At 63.7% G+C, this 18099-nt stretch overlaps 3 protein-coding genes across 6 annotated transcripts; 2 read left to right on the top strand and 1 right to left on the bottom strand.

The window, feature by feature from the left end:
* Window positions 1-38: 38 nt before the first annotated feature.
* LOC136003315 (procathepsin L-like) lies at window positions 39-5861 on the top strand. 2 transcript variants are annotated; one of them, XM_065658831.1, is made up of 8 exons: window positions 39-841; window positions 2463-2588; window positions 2697-2819; window positions 2986-3135; window positions 3615-3839; window positions 3913-4081; window positions 4222-4336; window positions 5417-5854. In XM_065658831.1, the coding sequence occupies exons 2-8, from the start codon at window positions 2472-2474 to the stop codon at window positions 5514-5516; spliced, it is 999 nt and encodes a 332-aa protein (XP_065514903.1). In that variant the 5' UTR covers window positions 39-841; window positions 2463-2471; the 3' UTR covers window positions 5517-5854. The 2 variants fall into 2 exon arrangements, with proteins under 2 accessions (XP_065514903.1, XP_065514904.1); XM_065658832.1 differs by lacking the exon at window positions 2697-2819 and having other exon boundaries at window positions 5417-5861.
* Window positions 5862-5881: 20 nt separating this feature from the next.
* Window positions 5882-9652, top strand: MYDGF (myeloid derived growth factor). The gene is made up of 6 exons (XM_065658836.1): window positions 5882-6052; window positions 6693-6743; window positions 7431-7492; window positions 7725-7806; window positions 8352-8424; window positions 8728-9652. Exons 1-6 carry the CDS (start codon window positions 5897-5899, stop codon window positions 8805-8807), a joined length of 504 nt encoding a protein of 167 aa, XP_065514908.1. The 5' UTR covers window positions 5882-5896; the 3' UTR covers window positions 8808-9652.
* A 985-nt stretch (window positions 9653-10637) lies between these two features.
* TNFAIP8L1 (TNF alpha induced protein 8 like 1) lies at window positions 10638-17554 on the bottom strand. 3 transcript variants are annotated; one of them, XM_065658835.1, is made up of 2 exons: window positions 17349-17554; window positions 10638-11985 (listed from the first exon to the last, which is right to left on the bottom strand). In XM_065658835.1, exon 2 carries the CDS (start codon window positions 11981-11983, stop codon window positions 11423-11425), a length of 561 nt encoding a protein of 186 aa, XP_065514907.1. In that variant the 5' UTR covers window positions 11984-11985; window positions 17349-17554; the 3' UTR covers window positions 10638-11422. The 3 variants fall into 3 exon arrangements, with proteins under 3 accessions (XP_065514907.1, XP_065514906.1, XP_065514905.1); XM_065658834.1 differs by lacking the exon at window positions 17349-17554 and adding an exon at window positions 14213-14523; XM_065658833.1 differs by lacking the exon at window positions 17349-17554 and adding an exon at window positions 12255-13171.
* Window positions 17555-18099: the final 545 nt, after the last annotated feature.

Here is an 18099-nt window from a genome sequence, read left to right as displayed (position 1 = left end):
GAGGAGACGGAGCTGCCTCCCCATAGCCGGAGCTCGGTCTGTGGGGAAAGCAAAGAGCTCTGTTCGGCTCCTGCACCGAGCAGGGCAGGCAGTGTTAAATCCCTGAGGTGCCGGGGGGGCAGCAGGGTCCAGGCAGTGGAAGCTGCGGGGTGGAGGGTTGGGAATCCTGGGCTGTGCTCCGGTGCTGCATGACCTGGAGCCGACACCGGCCCCGGGTACCTGCGATGACTTGGGGGGCCGCAGCTGATCCCGCACACGGGGCTGCCTCGTGCTCATCCTCGCTGCAGCCCAAAGCTCACGAGCCCTGGCCTGGCTGCCCCTTTCTGCTATGGGATTCGGGCAGCGATGAATCCACTCTGAGGGTGCGAGCTGGAGGCTTCTGTTCCCAATGGCAGGTGCCTTCCGGCTGGAGCGGTTTGCTCTCGGAGCATGGCTCTGAGTGCGGCTGTTGCCTCCTTGTCCCCACGTAACTGCCCTGCCACCGTTGTGGTTGAGCTGCCCCGTTGGGGAGCCCCCCCGTGCAGCTCCTGAGGTCGGAAGGGGATGCAATGAAGGAAGTTGCACATCTCTGAGCCGGAGAAGCTGCTCCCTTTCTCCCCCCTCTCTTTAGAGCTGGCTGGGGGCCGGTGCCTGGGGTAAGCAGCTTTAGGTTGCAGGCTTTGTTTCTCTCCAGTCTTAATTTAAACTGCTTCTTCCTGCCCCAGAAGAGCAAGTGTTGCTTAAAGCGTCTGCACCGCGCCATCAGAACGCTCTCGTCTGCAGGAGTTTACAAACGTGGCAGCTCCTTTGATCCTCCAAGCTCGCTTCTGAAGCCGGGGATTGTTTGATGCTGTAGGAAGAGGTTGGTTTTCTTCTTTGGGGGATTGAGGATCCTGAGAGGCGTTAACTGGAAAATCACCTCCCGCACGCTGGAGCTTTTCCATATGGAGCAAGCTCCGTAGGGGGACTGAAACACAAACGATGTGGGAGGTGTCCTATGGGAAAGGGAACGGGAACGTGGAGCTGGGCTTGGGGTATCTCATCCACACAGGGGCTCTGCAGCTGGAGCATGGCATTGTTCACTTCCCGAGCAAGGGGGAACGGCCGGAGCGGGAAGCCCGGCTCTTCCTTAGGAATGGCGACCAGAGGGGCTGGGGAGGCTTCTCTCCCCCCACAACCCAGCATCTGGGGCTTCCTGCAGAGGCGGAGGGGAACAGATGTTCCTGATGAGTTATTTAACAGCACCCCTGCTCCTCAAGCTATGGGATTGGCTCAGGGAAGCCGCCGCTTGCCCTGGAGGATGCTCGCAGGGCATCTCCGTTCCCAAAGCGTGTGGAATAAAGGCGTGCCGGTGGCTCTCGCTCTCGGACAGCCCCGTCAGTGGGAACTCCTGTGTTTGGTGGCGTCTCAGGCATTTGATCTCCCTCCCCGTCGCAGGCAGTAACCGAAGCTGCTCTGGAATACCAGGGTCCAGTGGGGAGGTGCGGGGCGCGCGGCAGCCGCGCCAGGAAGGCAAAGGGCGGCGGTGGCAGGGGCTGGTGGTGGCAGGAGCCGGGGCAGGGCTCTGTGTGTTCGCTGGCACGAAGGAAGGGTGGAAATCGATCCTGGAAGGGCCTCCCGGAGGGAGCCGGGACCTCTGCACAGAGCCCCTGATCGCTGCTTCCAGCCCCGTGCTGTGGCCGGGCGCAGGTTGCTGCGGGTGCAGGTTGCTGCATGCAGGTTGCTGCGGGCGCAGGTTGCTGCGGGTGCAGATTGGTGCAGGTTGCTGCAGGTGCAGGTTGCTGCAGGCGCAGATTGCTGTAGGTGCAGATGGGTGCAGGTTGCTGCAGGTGCAGGTTGCTGCAGGCGCAGATTGCTGTAGGTGCAGATGGGTGCAGGTTGCTGCAGGCACAGGTTGCTGCATGCAGGTTGCTGCAGGCGCAGGTTGCTGTAGGTGCAGGTGGGTGCAGGTTGCTGCAGGCGCAGGTTGCTGTAGGTGCAGATGGGTGCAGGTTGCTGCAGGTGCAGGTTGCTGTAGGTGCAGATGGGTGCAGGTTGCTGCAGGCGCAGGTTGCTGCCGGCAGCTTCGTCCCGGCCCAGCGCCTGCGGCTCTCGCTCCATTGGGCTCTTCCTTGGTGGTGCAGGGAGAGGGGATGGGGAAGGGAGGGCTGGGCCGGCTCCATCCCTGCTGCTCCCACTGCCCTGTGTCAGCTGCCTCCTGCAGAGCGCGGCTCAGTGCCACCCACAGGGCAGAACCGTGCTCATGGCTGGACACGGAGGAGCTTTAGAGGTCCCTTCCCACCCAAACCATCCCATGGCTCCCGGAGCTCCCGTCACAACAGCAGCGCGGCTGCACAGGCCAGCGCGTGCCTTCCCTCTGCCTCTGCTTGCAGTTCTCTGCCTCCACCCTCAGCTCTAATCCGGGCTTGGAGGGACTCATCCTGCTGCCAGCCCTGCGGCTCAGCCCTGGGCCCCCCCGACCCTGCTGTCACCATTCCCCCCAGTTCAGTGCCATGGCTGCGTCGCTGGGGCTGCTGCTGGCCCTGCTGGGCTGCACCACGGCGCTGGAGCCTGCCCTGGACGAGGCCTGGGAAGGGTGGAAGAGCCTCCATGGCAAGGAGTACCCAGGGGTAGGTCCTGCATCCCTATGGGGGGGCTCACCCAGAGGTACCCAAGTGCCCCCATCCCCTGTCCCCGTGCTCCCGGGGGCTGGCCCTGACCCTGCTGCCCCACGGCAGGAGGCTGAGCCCATCCGCAGGGAGGTCTGGGAGAAGAACCTGCGCCGCATCCAGCAGCACAACTGGGAGCAGTCGCAGGGGCAGCACGGCTTCCGCCTGGCCATGAACCACCACGGGGACCTGGTACCGCAGCCCCCGGGGACACCTCCTGCACCGGGGCTGGAGATGGGGACCGGGGACCTCCTGGTGCACCCAGGGCTGGAGACGGGGCCTGGGAGCTGCAGGGGCTTCCCCAGGGGCCGGTGGGGGCTGTGGTGCTGCTCTGGCATCAGCCAGGCTCTCCCCGCAGACAGAGGAGGAGTTTAACCAGGTCCTGAACGGCTTCAGCCCAGCACGGCCGGAGCAGCCAGCGCTGCTCTTCCAACCGTCAAAGAGCCTGAAGGCCCCGGCGGAGGTGGACTGGAGGGCGAAGGGCTACGTGACACCCGTGAAGAACCAGGTGGGCTCGGGCTGCGGGTCAGGGCCAGGTGATGGGTGACGGGGTCGGGGCTGGGTGACGGGGTCGGGGCTGGGTGATGGGTGACGGGGTCGGAGCTGGGTGATGGGGTCGGGGCTGGGTGATGGGGTCGGGGCTGGGTGACGGGTGACGGGGTCGGGGCTGGGTGATGGGGTCGGGGCTGGGTGACGGGGTCGGGGCTGGGTGATGGGTGACAGGGTCGGGGCCAGGTGATGGGTGATGGGGTCGGGGCTGGGTGACGGGGTCGGGGCTGGGTGATGGGGTCGGGGCTGGGTGATGGGTGACGGGGTCTGGGCAGCAGAGACCACCAGCAGCACCCTCCCAAACGCCAAGAAACCGCAGGTCCCCATTGGGCAGCAGCTTCGTGACAGCTGCGGGGCAGCGCGGGGGGGCACAGCTCCTCTCTGCAGCGCGTTTCGGGGCGAGGCCGTGACCGTCCCCGCCGTCCCCATCTCACCCAGGGGCACTGCGGGTCCTGCTGGGCCTTCAGCGCCACGGGGGCCTTGGAGGGGCTCGTCTTCAACCGCACGGGGAAGCTGGTGGTGCTGAGCGAGCAGAACCTCATCGACTGCTCCCGGCCGCTGGGCAACGCCGGCTGCCGCGGCGGGTACATGACCCGCGCCTTCCAGTACGTGCGCACCAACGGCGGCTTGAACTCGGAGCGCGTCTACCCCTACACGGGCACGGTGAGCGGCAGGGCCGGGCCGGTGCCGGTGCGCAGCGGTGCCAGCACCGCGCTCACCCCGTGCCTCCCGCCAGGACACCTCCGGCTGCCGGTACAGCCCCCGGGACAGGGCGGCCGCCTGCTCCGGGCTGCGCGTGGTGGCCCAGGGCAACGAGGCGGCGCTGGAGCAGGCGGTGGCAGCCGTGGGCCCCGTGTCCGTGGCGGTGGACGCCAGCAGCTTCCAGTTCCACTTCTACAAGTCCGGTATCGTCTCGCGCATCGCAGGGATGGGTGAAGGGGGGGGGAGGCTGCCGAGTCCCTGTGGAGCCCCTGAGGGATGGGATCCAGCGCCCGAAGCACGGATCGGGGCTGGCCCCGGCTCAGGCCAGCGCTGCTCTGCGCAGGCATCTTCAGCAGCGCGCTCTGCAGCCAGTGGGTGAACCATGGGATGTTGGCTGTGGGCTACGGCACGAGCCAGGACCGCGGCCGCAACGTGAGCTACTGGATCTTAAAGAACAGGTAGGGGCTGAGGATGTCCCACAAACGGGTTGGAGACAAGGCAGAAGCTCTGCCCTGTGAGGGTGCTGAGGCGCTGGCACAGGGTGCCCAGAGGAGCTGTGGCTGCCCCATCCCTGGCAGTGCTCAAGGCCAGGTTGGACACAGGGGCTTGGAGCAAGCTGCTCCAGTGGAAGGGGTCCCTGCCCGGGGCAGGGGTTGGAGCTGGAGGAGCTTTAGGGTCCCTTCAGCACAAACCAGGCTGGGATTCTAGGACCCTGCTGCCCCCTTCACCCCCACACACGCCTGGCCCCACTGGGGCTGCGTGGCAGGAGCACCCCTGCCCCTGTCTCCTCATCCTCCCAAGCAGGGCTGGTTCTCTGTGTGGGGGCACATGGCTGTGCTCAGGGATGTGTTCATGGCTGTGCCATGGATGTGCCATGGATGTGTCCATGGATGTGTCCATGGATGTGTCCATGGATGTGCCATGGATGTGTCATGGATGTGCTCAGGGATGTGTTCATGGCTGTGCCATGGCTGTGCCATGGATGTGTTCATGGATGTGTTCATGGATGTGCCATGGATGTGTTCATGGATGTGTTCATGGATGCGTTCATGGATGCGTTCATGGATGCGTTCATGGATGCGTTCATGGATGCGTTCATGGATGTGTTCATGGATGTGTTCATGGATGCGTTCATGGATGTGCCATGGATGTGTTCATGGATGTGTTCATGGATGTGTTCATGGATGTGTTCATGGATGTGTTCATGGATGTGCCATGGATGTGTTCATGGATGCGTTCATGGATGCGTTCATGGATGTGCCATGGATGTGTTCATGGATGCGTTCATGGATGTGTTCATGGATGTGCCATGGATGTGTTCATGGATGTGTTCATGGATGCGTTCATGGATGTGCCATGGATGTGTTCATGGATGTGCCATGGATGTGTTCATGGATGTGTCATGGATGTGTTCATGGATGTGTTAATGGATGCGTTCATGGATGTGTTCATGGATGTGCCATGGATGTGTTCATGGATGCGCCCATGGATGCACCACGGCTGCGCCCATGGACGCGCTCACTCTCCCCGTCCCGCAGCTGGTCGGAGCTGTGGGGTGAGCAGGGCTACATCCGCCTGCTGAAGGGCGCCGACAACCAGTGCGGGGTGGCCTCGCAGGGCAGCTTCCCGGTGCCGTGACCCACGGCCGCGTCCTCCGGGAGCCGCGCTCCGCGGATGAGCCCATTAAAGGCGGCGCAGCCCCCGGGGCTGCGCCCTTCGCCGGCCGGGAACGACGCTCGCTGCGCGCCGAGCCCGGGGGCGCCGCTTTCCCCGTGCCTCTGGCCCGGCTCCGGCCCCGCTGCGGCCCCTTCTCCCCCAGCTCCGAGCCAGAGGCCGGGGCTGGGCTCCCCCGGCCAGGGCAGCCCCTCCCGCGCACCCTGCGGGCCGGGCCGGGCCGACCCCCGCCTCCGCGGCTGCCCCGGGGTTAACGCTCCTGCCCGCACCCAACATGGCGGCCGCAGCGCCCGCCGCCCGCGCTGACCCCTCCCGCCCGCCGTAGCGCAGGCTTCCTTTCCAAGATGGCGGCGCCCAGCGGGAGGAGCGGCCGCGGGCTGCGGGCCGCGCTGCTGCCCGCCGCGCTGCTGTGCCTGGCGGCGCGGGCCGCGGGGCAGGCGAGCGCGGCCCAGTTCGACGTGCGGCCCGGCGGGGGGGTGCACGCCTTCTCCCGCAGCCTGGTGAGCAGCGGCGGAACGGGACAAGGCCGCGGGCGCGCCGGGCGCTGATTAGCGCTGGGACACGTCACTCCCGGCCCCCGCCACGGGGATTGGCTGGCAGCGAGGGGGGGGCGGGACCAGCGGGGGAGTGGAAGGGGGGGGGGGTGCTGGTTGCTAAGGGGCTTGTTGCTAGGGGCGGGGGAGCCGGGGAGGGGGGACCCCGTCGGGAGAGGGGTCCCTGAGGGGGGGTCTGCAAATGGGGGGGGGCAGAGCGGGGTCCCGAAGGAAAACGCGTCCGCAGGGTGGGACAGCCCCGGTGCTGAGGAGGTCTCCATGGGACGGAGCCTGCCCTGGGCAGGGCCCCCCCGAGGAGAAAGGGGTTTCTGAGGGAAGAGGGCGCCCGCAGGGAGGGGGGGGGCACCGGCGGGAGGGGGTCCCAGGGAAGGAGCGCTCCCATGGGAAGGGCTCTCCCCATGGAGAAGGGGCTGCGGGTCCTCGGTCCGCCAGCGCCCCCCGGGGGGTCACCCTCTGAGGTGTCCCCAGATGCCCCCTCATTGCCACACGGGGGCTGATGGTGACCCCGAGGGGAGGTCTGGATCCCGTCACCCCTTGTCCCACGGCTGCAGTCCCCCATGGAGCTCATCTCGTCCTCCCCTTCCAGGAGGATCGCACCTGCACCTTCACCTACTCAGCCCAGGGAGGAACGAACGAGGTGAGATGGGGGAGCCTCCCCGTGTTCCCCTTGCGCCCGGGCTCTGCGCTGCTGCTGCTGCTGCGGGCAGCGGCGGTGGCACCAGCTCCAGCGCTCTCTGCTTGCAAAAGCAGCTCCCTGGACGTGTCCTGCCCGCGGTGCCTTGTGCCGCGCTCCTGAGGCCCTGGCGCTTGGGATGCCCAGCAAATCCTGGGCTGGATGCGTCTGGAAGGCAGGGAATGCCCTGGGCTGGATGCGTCTGGAGGGCAGGGAATGCCCTGGGCTGGATGCGTCTGGAGGGCAGGGAGTGCCCTTTTCATACCCCGCTGGGCAGGAAGGACCTCGTAGGAGCCGCTCCTGTGTCCTTTGGGAGGCTCTCTGCAGCTCGTGGTGCTGTAGGGGCTGTGCAGATGCACTGTGCGAGTCCTGTTCCAATCAGGTCCCTCTGTGTGAGCAGAAAGAGAAATGAGGCTTTCGCTCCCTTGTGTAGCTGTGCCAACAGAACTGGGGATGGGGATGGCAGCCGGGCTTGGACCCTTGTGCCGCACGCAGCAGGAGGGGCTGTCAGTGAGTGGTGTCTGTTCCCTCGGGATGGCTCAAACCTGCCGTGCCCGCAGCTGGAGGGGAGGTGCCTGGTCTCTGGGGCAAGGGAGACGTGCACGGGTTAGGGTTCCCCGCACTGACTGTATGGACCTTTCCCCTCTGCAGCAGTGGCAGATGAGCGTTGGAGTCAGTGAAGACAAGCAGCTCTTCTCCTGCTCCGTCTGGAGGTGTGTTCCTTAACCCCAACCAACAGTGAGGCCGCTGGGGTGTGGGCCAGGGAGGCTGGGTTTGCCTCTGCGGGGTGGTTCATGGGTGCTGTGGCCCCCGCTCCACCCTCCTCATTAGATGGAGCTACAGGGGAGCCAGAGGTGCTTGTGGAGGGGGGGAGCTGGGAGCCCTGGGCTCAGCTGCGCCTCCAGCCTCTCTGCCCGTGTCAGAGACTCTGCTTTCTCATTTCAGGCCCCAGGGGAAGTCTTATCTCTTCTTTACCCAGTTTAAAGCCGAAGTGAAGGGAGCCAAGATAGAGTATGCCATGGCTTACGTAAGTCCCAGCTGATCACTTGGAAGCAGGCGTGTGGGAGGCTGCTATAAAACATGAATTTGACATGGAAAACATTTATTAGACATCTGTGCAATAAAACGTCCTCCATCACATCCCTAATTAGAGAGCGGTGGCAGCGGGAGAGCAGCTGCAGGTACAGCCTCCTGCACCGCTGCGTTTGTGCTCCCTCAGCGCCCTGGGGTCGCTGGTGGCTCCGCAGACGCCCTCCTGCCGGGGTGCACTGCACGGGAGGCTTGGTTTGCCTCAGCAAGCCCCATGTGGCCAGGTCAAAAACCCTCTGCTGGGGCTGGGGCTGCTTCCCAGCCTTCCGAGGTGAGGCTTTCAGGCACAAGTTCGTGGTTTAATAAGGAATGGAAAACTAGCCAGAGATTTTCCACCAGGTTTCCTTTGTGGATGCCATCCTGTCGCTCCGCACGATGAAAACAAATTCATTCCCTTGCCAAACGTGCTGCCGCTTGTTTCCGTTAAACCGAAGAGCTTCTTGCGTCGCCTCAACTGCTTAAACCCCTTCCTTCCCGTTTCAGTCTCAAGCTGCGGCGGGTGGACAAAGCGACATCCCCTTAAAACAGGAAGAGTTTGAGGTCACCGAAACAACAGGTCTGTGACTGAGAGCTGTGTGAGAAAGGGGCTGGGAGACAAGCTGGGGGCGAGCAGAGCTCGGTGCAGAGAGGTGACCGCGTGTGCTATGGAGGCAGGGTGATCCGCGGCTGCGTTTTGCAGTGCAAGTGTTAAATTACCCCAGGGGAAGAAGGGGTTTATCCCAACGCGCCTGTCGTGTGCAGAAGAAGGAAGTGCGGTGCCCGACCTGCTGGCTTTATGGTCCTGGAAAGGACCCAGCGGGGCCGTTTTGTTCGTGCCTTCCCGTCTGCTTTATCCTGGCCTTGTTTTCTCTCTTTCCAGTGGCTCACAGGGAAGGCAAGTTCCGTTTTGAACTGTCCAAGCTCATGATAGTAGCAAGAACACCCCGTGAGGAGCTGTGACCCCGCGGCCGGCGCTGGGCAGGGTGTTCTGGTCGGAAGAGCACGGCAGATAAAGAGGATCACTGCTTAACTGCAGGGGGTTGGGTTTGGGGGTTGGCCAAACCTTTTGATGTTTTCCATGTTGAAATGTGCTAGGGTCCAACACAAGCGGGGCTTGGGGGTGTTAAGACAGATGCATTCTGGCTTGTGTCAGAGTAACAATGTGCTTTGCAGCCGAAACCTCCTCTGAGACTCCTGATCTGCAGCCAGCCATTCTGTCACCCGCTTTCTGCTTGGTTGATCGGCTGAATATGGTAAAGCTCCCCTCGGACGGGGGCTCCTTATCTCCCTTGCTAGGAAGAGAAGCACAGAAAGATAAGTGGCTGGATTTAACCGAGGTTTGCTAAAGGGAAGTTAACTCTGTAGTCTCCGGAGGGAAGGACAGGATTTCTCTCTCTGCAAGCATGAGAGGAGGAATCAGAATCAGCTGGGTTGGAAGAGACCTTTAAGATCAAGTCCAGCCATTGCCCCAGGACTGCCAATAATCCAGCCGGGTGGGAGGAAGAAGGAAGGGATAGAGTTGGCCAAGCTGTCGGGCTCCTTGTTGAGTATGGCTGTGCTGGGGAGGATGCTCCTGCCCTAGTGCAGAGCAGGGGTTGGGAGATAACTGGACACAGAGAAGGCAGAGCTGCTTATTCTGACACAAGCCCGGAATCAATCCGAGCACCACTTCCATGCCTCAGTACAACTGCAGGACTATTTTCTACCTACAGAAGGGATCTTTTTCTTATCTCGAGTAGTAACAGCAAGGGAACATGGAATTCCTTCCCTGTGTAAATACACCACCAATAAAGAAATAAAGCATCGAGCTCTGGCCCCAGTTTGCTCCGTTCTGAGTTCTGGGAACAAGGTGGGTGCTTGCCAGGGGGTGTGAGGGAGAGGTTTCAGATGAGACACCTGCATGCGAAGGCAAAGGGCAGGCACTGGGGGGTTAAGTGTGGTCCTGGGGTGTACGAAACCCGGGGGTCGGGGCTCATCTGCGCGGGGATGTTCCATGCAATTAAGGAGCCGCTTGCAGCTGATGCTGGCGTGCGCCGTGAGAGCGGAGCAGGGCAGTGCCTGTGTCAGTGCAGCCGCCACATCCATCAGCCCCGTTCTGCCCTGCCTGCTCCCCGCATCTGCGGGCAGCTCCGGGAGCTGCTTCCAGCTCCGGCTCCTCTCCTGCACATCCCTGGCAGCTGCCACGAGTTGGAAAGAGCCAGGAACGTCGGTTCCTAAGCACCGTGGGCCAAAGGGCGCCTTCAGCCTGCCCTCCCCCTGGGCCCAGCGCCTCGGTGGAGCTCGGCCGCATTCTCCTCCATGCACCCCCCTAAGGATGCTTTACCCCCGACCCCACGCTGTGCCACACAACCGCATTGGCTGGGACATCTGGAGCCAGGCGTGGGGAATGACCCCGATGGGGGGGATTCCTTTTATTTAATCTTTAAGGCTGGAAGTTATCAGTGCCTCGAGCCAGCGGTGGAAAGGCAGCAGCGAAGGGGAGGCACAATGCTCTGCCCATCAGCACTGGCATCCTCCTGTGCCTGGAGCCATCCCCTGGAACAGGAGGCACAAGGAGGTTGCGGAGATAAGGCCGGATGAGATTGTGCCGTGTCTTGATTGCTAAAAGGGCAATTTCCCGTGTTCAAAGGCAAGCTGGGGCGCTGGGAGCGGGCTCCGCTTGGTGCACAACTCACCTGCTCGAACCCCTGAATCCTGCAGAGCTGCTTCCTGCTCCCCGCAGCAGGGGCAGCCTGGCCAGCAGCGATGCCGGGGCTGGAGCGCGCCAAGCCCAGGTCGCAGAGAGCAATCTCCATGTAAAGATGAGTTTATTTCAGTCGCTCATCAGGGCTACAGTCAGCTAAAAAATCACAGCCGGAACTCAGCCGAGGACACGTGAAATGTACGGAATCCGCGGGAGAGCCTTGGACACCCACCAAAGGCACCGGAGCCATCACGGTGGGACCGGGGCAGGAGGCTGGGGGGGTGGGATTTGCGTCTCGGATGTACCTGGGATGCAGGGAAGGAGCAGCTCCCCCCCTGCTCCCAGGGACAGGTGGGGTGGGATCCTTCCGGTCCCCAGGCCTTGCCTTTAAAAGGCCAGCGAGGTGCACAAACACCTTCCCCCCGCCCCGTGCAGCGCAAGTGTGGGCCACGATTTGCCCCCAGCACATCGTGGAGCTGCGGGAAGGAAACCATGGCGCTCCCCAGCCCTCACAAGTGCCCATCCAAACAAGGGCCCACCCGCTCAGAGACCCCCGAGAGGTGTCCCACACCAAGAGCCTTTGGTTTGGGTCTCCCCCAGAAGAGTTACAACAGAGATCGAGGGGAGGGATCCGGTTCCTTGGACTCGGAGCTAAGGGCACTTAGTGGACAAAGGAAATCGAACTGTACAGCAGGAGCCCAGAGGCCCAGGATCACCTGGGAAGGGCTCAGCCCAGCACAGGGAGGGGTTTGCAGACCCTGGGCAAGGGTTAGACACAGCCGAGAGGTTCAGTTTGGTGGAGAAACAGGGAGCGAATGGGGTTGTGCGGCAGAGAAGAGGACATCGAGCCCGGTGATGCTCAAACCGGGCGCACGCCCTGCCTCGGCCAGCTTCATATGTTGTCCTCCTCCAGCATCTTGTTAACCCCTTCGCAGATCCTCTGCAGGTGGGTGCGATAGGGCTCGGATGGCCCATAGAGAGCCGAGAGGAACTCGTAGTCCGCAAAGTGATTGAAGACGTGGTTGATGCGGGAGTGGGACTTGGCGGTGAGGTGGCCGTTGACAGCCTGGTGCAGCAGGTCCCGGCACTCGGTGAGCACGCCCGACATGACCCTGCGGTCGAAGGTGAAGTCTATCTGGTGGAAGCTGACGGCCGTCATGGCCAAGGTATGGACCTTCTTGCGGAAGCGCTCCATCACCAGCAGCTCCTCGGCGCTGAACTGCCCGTTGCGGTAGAGAACGCCCAACTTCATCACGATCTTGATGAGGTTTTTGATGATCTTCTGCGCCTCTTTGCGGTTGTGGGTGTACTCCTTGGTGGCCCGGTAGAGCTCATCCAAGATCTCGCTGCTGGTGTCATCAATGAAGACGTTGGCTATGGTCTTGGTAGCCATCTTGCTCAGGAGCTTCTTCTGGGCCTGCAGGGCCAGGTTCTTGGTGCTGAAGGTGTCCATCTCTGCAAGGGGAAGACGCACACGCACAGTTCAGGCCATGCCCTCCATCAGCCCCCATCTCTTCTCCCACCCCCTCAGCCTTTTGGGAGGAGAAAGAGCATCTCCAGCCAACAGGAGGACAAAGAAGAGCTCCCGGGTGCAAGGCAGGAGCTGAGCTCACAGCCTGGCTTGTGCTGGATGAGTCACAGGGTGCTCCCACCTCCCTGCCCCAAACCCTGGGGGGAAGCTGCAGTGCAAGGGGCAGTGCCAGAGGTGAGTGAGGTCTCCCTACCTGAGCATCGCCTGTGACCCTCCATCCCCGTCCCGGTCCTGCCCGGCGCCGCCTGCTCCCGGCGCAGGAAGGGCTCTTGCCCCATCACTTCAACCTTTTTGTCTTCCTGAAACCCTGACTCATTTCCTGCAGGCTGAGCTGGGGACGACCCAGGTGCCGGTTGAGTCACCCGCAGCCACGTGGCACGGCCGGTTTGCAGCACCCACCAGCACGGAGCGAGGCCCTTGCCCTGGTACACCCATGGCGCTGGAGCCCAGACTCGTTCTGCTCCCTCCTCAGCGTTGCACGGAGGTGAATAATTGAACCAGCCACAAACCTCACCCCTGGCTCAGCCGCAGCCCAGCTCCCCGCGCCCCGGCGGGACCAGATCCAGCCGTTTATGGCTTTAGACAGCGCTGTGAATGAATCAAAAGCCACCGACCCCGGAGCTGCATCCCTGGCCCAGGAAATCACGGAGCCACAAATCCCGGGGAGGCAAGAACAGAGTGAGAACAAGCAGCTCCCGCGCCAGGACCCAGGATGGGCAGGGATGGGGGCTGCTTCTGCAAGAGCCTGCACGTGGCACGGTCAGCCTGGCACAGAGACAGCGGGAGGGGATGGGATCAGGCTATAAATACATCACCAGGGAGGGGAGAGGAGCTATTGAAGCTGAAGGATGCTGCTGGTGTGACAATGGATGGGGATAAATTGGCCGTGGGTATGGAGAGCCTCTTGTCTGCAGCCCCAGTGGGTTACTCTGAGTCTGTGCCCAGCATGAGCAGTGCCGGGGCCCCCCTTGGCTGAACCCCCTCCAGGGATCCTCAGTCCTGCTCCTACCACCGCGGAGCATGGGAGCAAGCCCCAGTGGGGCTCAGATAACCCAGCTGTGGCCACGGGTCCCCCATCACTGCAGCCGATTGTGCAAGGGGAACAGTGCATGGGCGATGATGCACGGGTGATGAAGCATGGGTGATGAAGCATGGGTGATGGAGCGCAGGTGATGGAGCATGGGTGATGGAGCACGGGTGATGGAGCATGGGTGATGGAGCATGGGTGATGAAGCATGGGTGATGGAGCGCAGGTGATGGAGCATGGGTGATGGAGTGCAGGTGATGGAGCATGGGTGATGGAGCATGGGTGATGGTGCAAACTGAGCCCCGGCTTCCTGAGCATCTCCCAGCCACCGGCTCCCTGAGGCCAAGGCTCCGTGAGGGCATGAGCTGAGCGCGCAGTAACGGAGCTGCTGCCTGCAGCGTTATTTACAGCCCTGAGGAACAGCGCGGACGTTTGTGAGTGCTTCCTTCCATGTGAAAACATCGATTGCTGCCAGCGTGAGCCTCGAGCTCCGGCTCCTGAGGCACAAATGACAAAGCAGAGGCAGCTCCCGGGATCACTCAATGCCAATGGCTCCATGCGGGAGATGCTGCTGGAGCCGAGCCCGGAGGGACGGGCAGGATGGGCTCCGTCTCTGCTCCCTTTGGCTCTGTGGGGGACCAGCTCTGCCCGCAGCAGGCAGCCTCTTCCAGAAGGACCACGGCTTTGCCAAGGTGTTGGCACCACGGAAGTCCCTTCCCTTGCATCGCGCAGCGGCTGTGGATGCCCTGTGCTCCCCGCTGGGAACAATGCCTTGGTTAATAGGAATTCCCGCACCTGAGCTCTCTGCCGAGCGCTGCAGCCGCAAAGGGAGCGCAGAGCCCACCTACGGAGCCCTGCCAAAATAGGAAGCCCCAGCTCCTTCTGCCCCGCACACCCACAGCTCCCAGTCAGCACCTGCAATAACGGAGCAACCTCCGCCCCCGGCGCTGAACGCGAGCTGGCTGCCCACAGCCCCCTCCGGCAGGGACCCGGTCCTCACTCGTGGGGGGAAGCCGAGGCACGAAGCGGCGTCGAGGGGTCCCTTTGGACCCCGCAAGCCCAGCCCGCCCCGTCCCAGCGCCCGCCGCGGTGCTGTGAGGTCGCTCCTGCAAAGCCCCGCTCACCTCCGGGCCCGTCCGCTCCCGCTCGGCACCGGGGCTGGGTCCCGGCCCCGTCTGCCCCGCACCGGGAGCTGCTGACTCAGCACCGCGCAGGACCTGTCACCGGAACGCGCTGTTTTCCGGGCGAGAAGGGCCCCGCAGCCCCATTGTTCGCCGGGGGGCTGCTGTCGGCGCACGGAAGAGGCAAAGCTTTGCCCCACGGAGCAGGCTCGAGACCGAAATAAACCGCTCCGTTTCCTTCCTGCTGCTGAACTCCGCAGCCCCGCTCGGGGCTTGTTTGTTTCCTCCCCCCCCTTCTTCTTCTTTTTAATGAAAACGCCCTCAAAACCCAGCTTTTTCTCCCGAAACAAGCAGCCGGGCGCTGCTCTTGCCGGGTCCCTCCCTGCTCCGGAAGAGCTGCGGTCCCAGCGGCGGCTCTGGGGAGTCACAGCCCTTTCGGGGGGGGTTTCCACCCATTTGGCAGGTTTCAATGGGGCGGTGGCAGCCCCGGGGGTGGACATCCCGGGTGAGGTGGGGATGCAGTGACACAGCCAGGGGGTCCCCTGGGGACAGCCACGAGCATCACATCCAACCCCCGGCTGCAGCCTCAGCCCCCGTCTAAATGGGGACACCCCAGAAACCATCTCCTGCACCACTGAGGGCACAGCCATGAGCAGAGTGCGGCCCTCTCCTTATAGAGCATCAATGAAAGCTCCTGGCTGCGGGGGAGACCCCATCACCCTGCCAGTCCCAGCGTGATTCCTACCTGCCCCAAAGACCCCTCACCCCTGACCAGCCCCATCCCTCTTTCCCCTCCGAACCCCCCCATCTCAGCGCCGTGCTCAATATTTCATGCAGGGAAGCAAAAGCACTTCAATAATTTATGGGCACGGGGCAGGCGCGCGGAGCAAGGGGAGGGATCCACAAAGCTGCATCTGAGAGCAGAGGCACCTCTGCCTCCTCCTCCTTCCTCCTCTTCCTCCTCACCAGGGCCATATTAACCTGCTACAAGCTTCCTCCCAGCCAAAGTAAACATTTCATGGTTTCCCTTCCATCCCATGCACACTGCTCTGGAAATCACCCCTTCTCCGCACCCCAGCATCCCCGGCGCCTCCAAATCCTTGGCCGCACGCCCGTGTGACGGATGTGATCCCGCTGCTCCGCTCTCCATCCCCTGGCATCGCTTTCCACCAGCTCCCTGCATCTCCAACCCCTCTTCATTAATTAAAGCCCGCACCGGGCTGGGTTACAGGAGCCGGGTCAGAGCGCAGGGATGTAACCGGAGAGCCCAAGCACCCATCCCTCCCTATCCCTGAGCCCTCCCAGCTTCCAGACCCCCTTTACCAGTGCTGGGGCAGCAGAGGAGGAGGAAGAGGAAGGACAAACACCGCCTCTCACAACCACCGGCACTCGCACGTTGCCATGGGTGCAAACAGCACCAAAAGGCACCGGGCCCGGCGCGTGTGTGCCCAGCAGGGTGAGGCCCGGGAGGAAGCCACTGAGTAAAAACCTCGCCCAAGGAAAAACTCCTGTCCTGGCACGGCCACCACGGCTCCCTGGAGCAGGGGATGGGGATGCTGTGGGAAGCGCTGGCATCGCCTCAGCCGGGCACCACACCCGGCATCGTGCTCCGCTCGCTCCTGGTGCTCACGCCAAGCACTTGGCCACGTCCCCATCATCATCCTCACCATCCCTGGCACTGGGATCTGAACGCCCCAATCCCATCATCTTCTCCCTGGAGGTGCCCAGGAATGCAGCCCCAGCGCGGGCACCCGCAGGAAGGAACAGAAGGGGTTTGGTTTCTCCTTTGCACCAGTGCCTGGGAATGTCGATCTGTCCCGGCAGCTCCAACGTGTCTGTGCAAGGAGCCGGGTGCTGCATCCAAGGGGGCTCCAACCCCGGGCGTAGGTGGTAAATCCTGCCGGCGCTTCCCATTTACTGGCACTGCGTGGGAATGGGATCCTGGCACATGAAGGGGCACTGGCTGTGGGTGCTCCATCATTGGGTGGGGGTGATACCCCCTGTGCTGATTTGGGATCGGGAACCTGATCCGGCGCCATATCAAGGAATCTCTCTGGGATTACTGTGCCCTGGGGGGGAGGCAGCTGCAGGGAGGAGAGGAGGAGGGTGAGGAGGAAGGGGGGGTTATTTTGGAGCATCTGTGTCGCCTTCCATTTCCTCCTTTTCTTTATCGAGCTGCCATCAAGCCGCCCTCTCCAGCAGCAACTTCCTTTCTCCTTCGCTCGGAGCAGACGGAGACTGATGGGGAAGTGGAAAACAGAGGATGGGGAGGTGGGGGGAAGAGGCCAAACCGACCGTCTGCCCATCCATCCGTCCCGTGGTGGGGGCCTCGGTGCATCACATGCTTCCTGCCCCGGGATCAGCGAGGACAAAGCAGCTCCAGGAGGGAAGGAAAGCTCCACGGGACAATTTGGATCCCGTGGTGGGCTGGGGGTTGGCAAAGAATCTTTATGGCCCGAATCCTTCCCTGCTGCGGAGCTGAAAAAGCTTTGGTTGGTGGGAGCTGGGAAATTTTACATCCAACTCTGTTGCTCCAGGCAGGATCCGGCCTCACCAAAGGGAATGGGGGGGTTTCATCCCTTAGAGCCCCGGGCATAGGCAGCGGCTGGGTGCAGAGGAAGGCCAGGGGGATGCCATGGGGCACCCATCCTTGCCCTCGCACAGGGGCTCCAGGGATGACCCCAGGGGGGTCTCTGCCGCCTTCTCCAAGCTCCCATCAGCCGTAACCCACCGGGCCCAGCGGCGCTTCAAGGCCCCCTCGGTTTTCTCACCGGTTTGGGGCCGAGCTCCCCTCACCGGGAACACCGAGGCACGGCCAAAGGCTCCTGGGGACAGCCCCGGGCTCTGCGCACGCGGCAGCTCCCTCCCCTCGGGGCTCCCCAAACCTTGGGTCCGCAGCGGGGGCTCCCCGGGAGGACGCCGGTGCCCGGTAACACGGGGAGGGAGGGGGGCACGGCAGGTACCCGGGCAGGATGCGCTCGCCTTCCAGGCGCAAGCCGGTACCAGGGCGAGTGGCACGAACCGGGCAGGTACCGCGCACCGCCACCCGCACGGATCGGGGGAACGGGGGGGAACCGGGGGGAGGGCCCGATCCCGGCAGCGCTGCACCGGCGGGCAGCAGAGCCCGGCCGGCCCTTACCTGCTGCCTGCCTCGGGGGAGGGCGACGCCGGGACCGGGGCTGCTCCGGTGCCCCCGGTGTGGACGGGGCGGAACGGGGCGGGGCGGGGCGGGGCCGGGCGGGGGGGGGCCGCTTCCCCCGGTGCCTCTCGCTGCCCCCGGTGCCGGTGCCCGGTGCCGGGTCCGGGCCTCCCGCCCGCGGCTGCGGAGAGGTCCCGAGAGGGGTCCGGAGGGGCGGTGGAGGCGGGGTAGAGGGGGGGCGGAGCCTACGGGCGGTGCGAGCCAATGGCAGCGCGGGGCTTGCTACAAAGCAGCCAATAGGAACGCGCGGCGGGGGGTCTCCTGGGGTGGGAGAGGGACCATGGCCCCGAGGGTCCCGGTGCGCAGGGACCGGTCCCGTTACCGCGGCGTGGACCGGAGCCAAGGGGGGCCGGGAGCGGAGCGGGATGCGGGCCGGGCGCTGCGGAGGGCTCCGGTTCAACCGGGCTGAGCATGGGCGGCACCGGGGGGGTATCTCACAAAGCCCCTCTCGCCCCCCATACCGGGGGTGCGGGCGGCTTCTGCGTTGTGGGGAGGGTGCCCCAGATCCTAGAACCCCCACCCGGCCCCAAACCGCCCTCCGCGGCCCGTGCAAACCGGGCGCGGGCATCCCCTCCGCTCGGCCGGGGCAGTGTCATCGGGGGGGAGTAACCGGACCCCCCGCGGTGGGCGCAGAGCCGGTGTCTCCCCGGGCCCCCCCCGCTGCCCGCCCGCGGAGGTGGGTGCAGGAGTT

This window comes from Lathamus discolor, chromosome 21 (assembly GCF_037157495.1).
Source record: "Lathamus discolor isolate bLatDis1 chromosome 21, bLatDis1.hap1, whole genome shotgun sequence".
Taxonomy (NCBI): Eukaryota; Metazoa; Chordata; class Aves; order Psittaciformes; family Psittacidae; genus Lathamus; species Lathamus discolor.
Note: the sequence above shows the minus strand (reverse complement) of the source record. Positions and strands in the feature narration are given on the sequence as shown.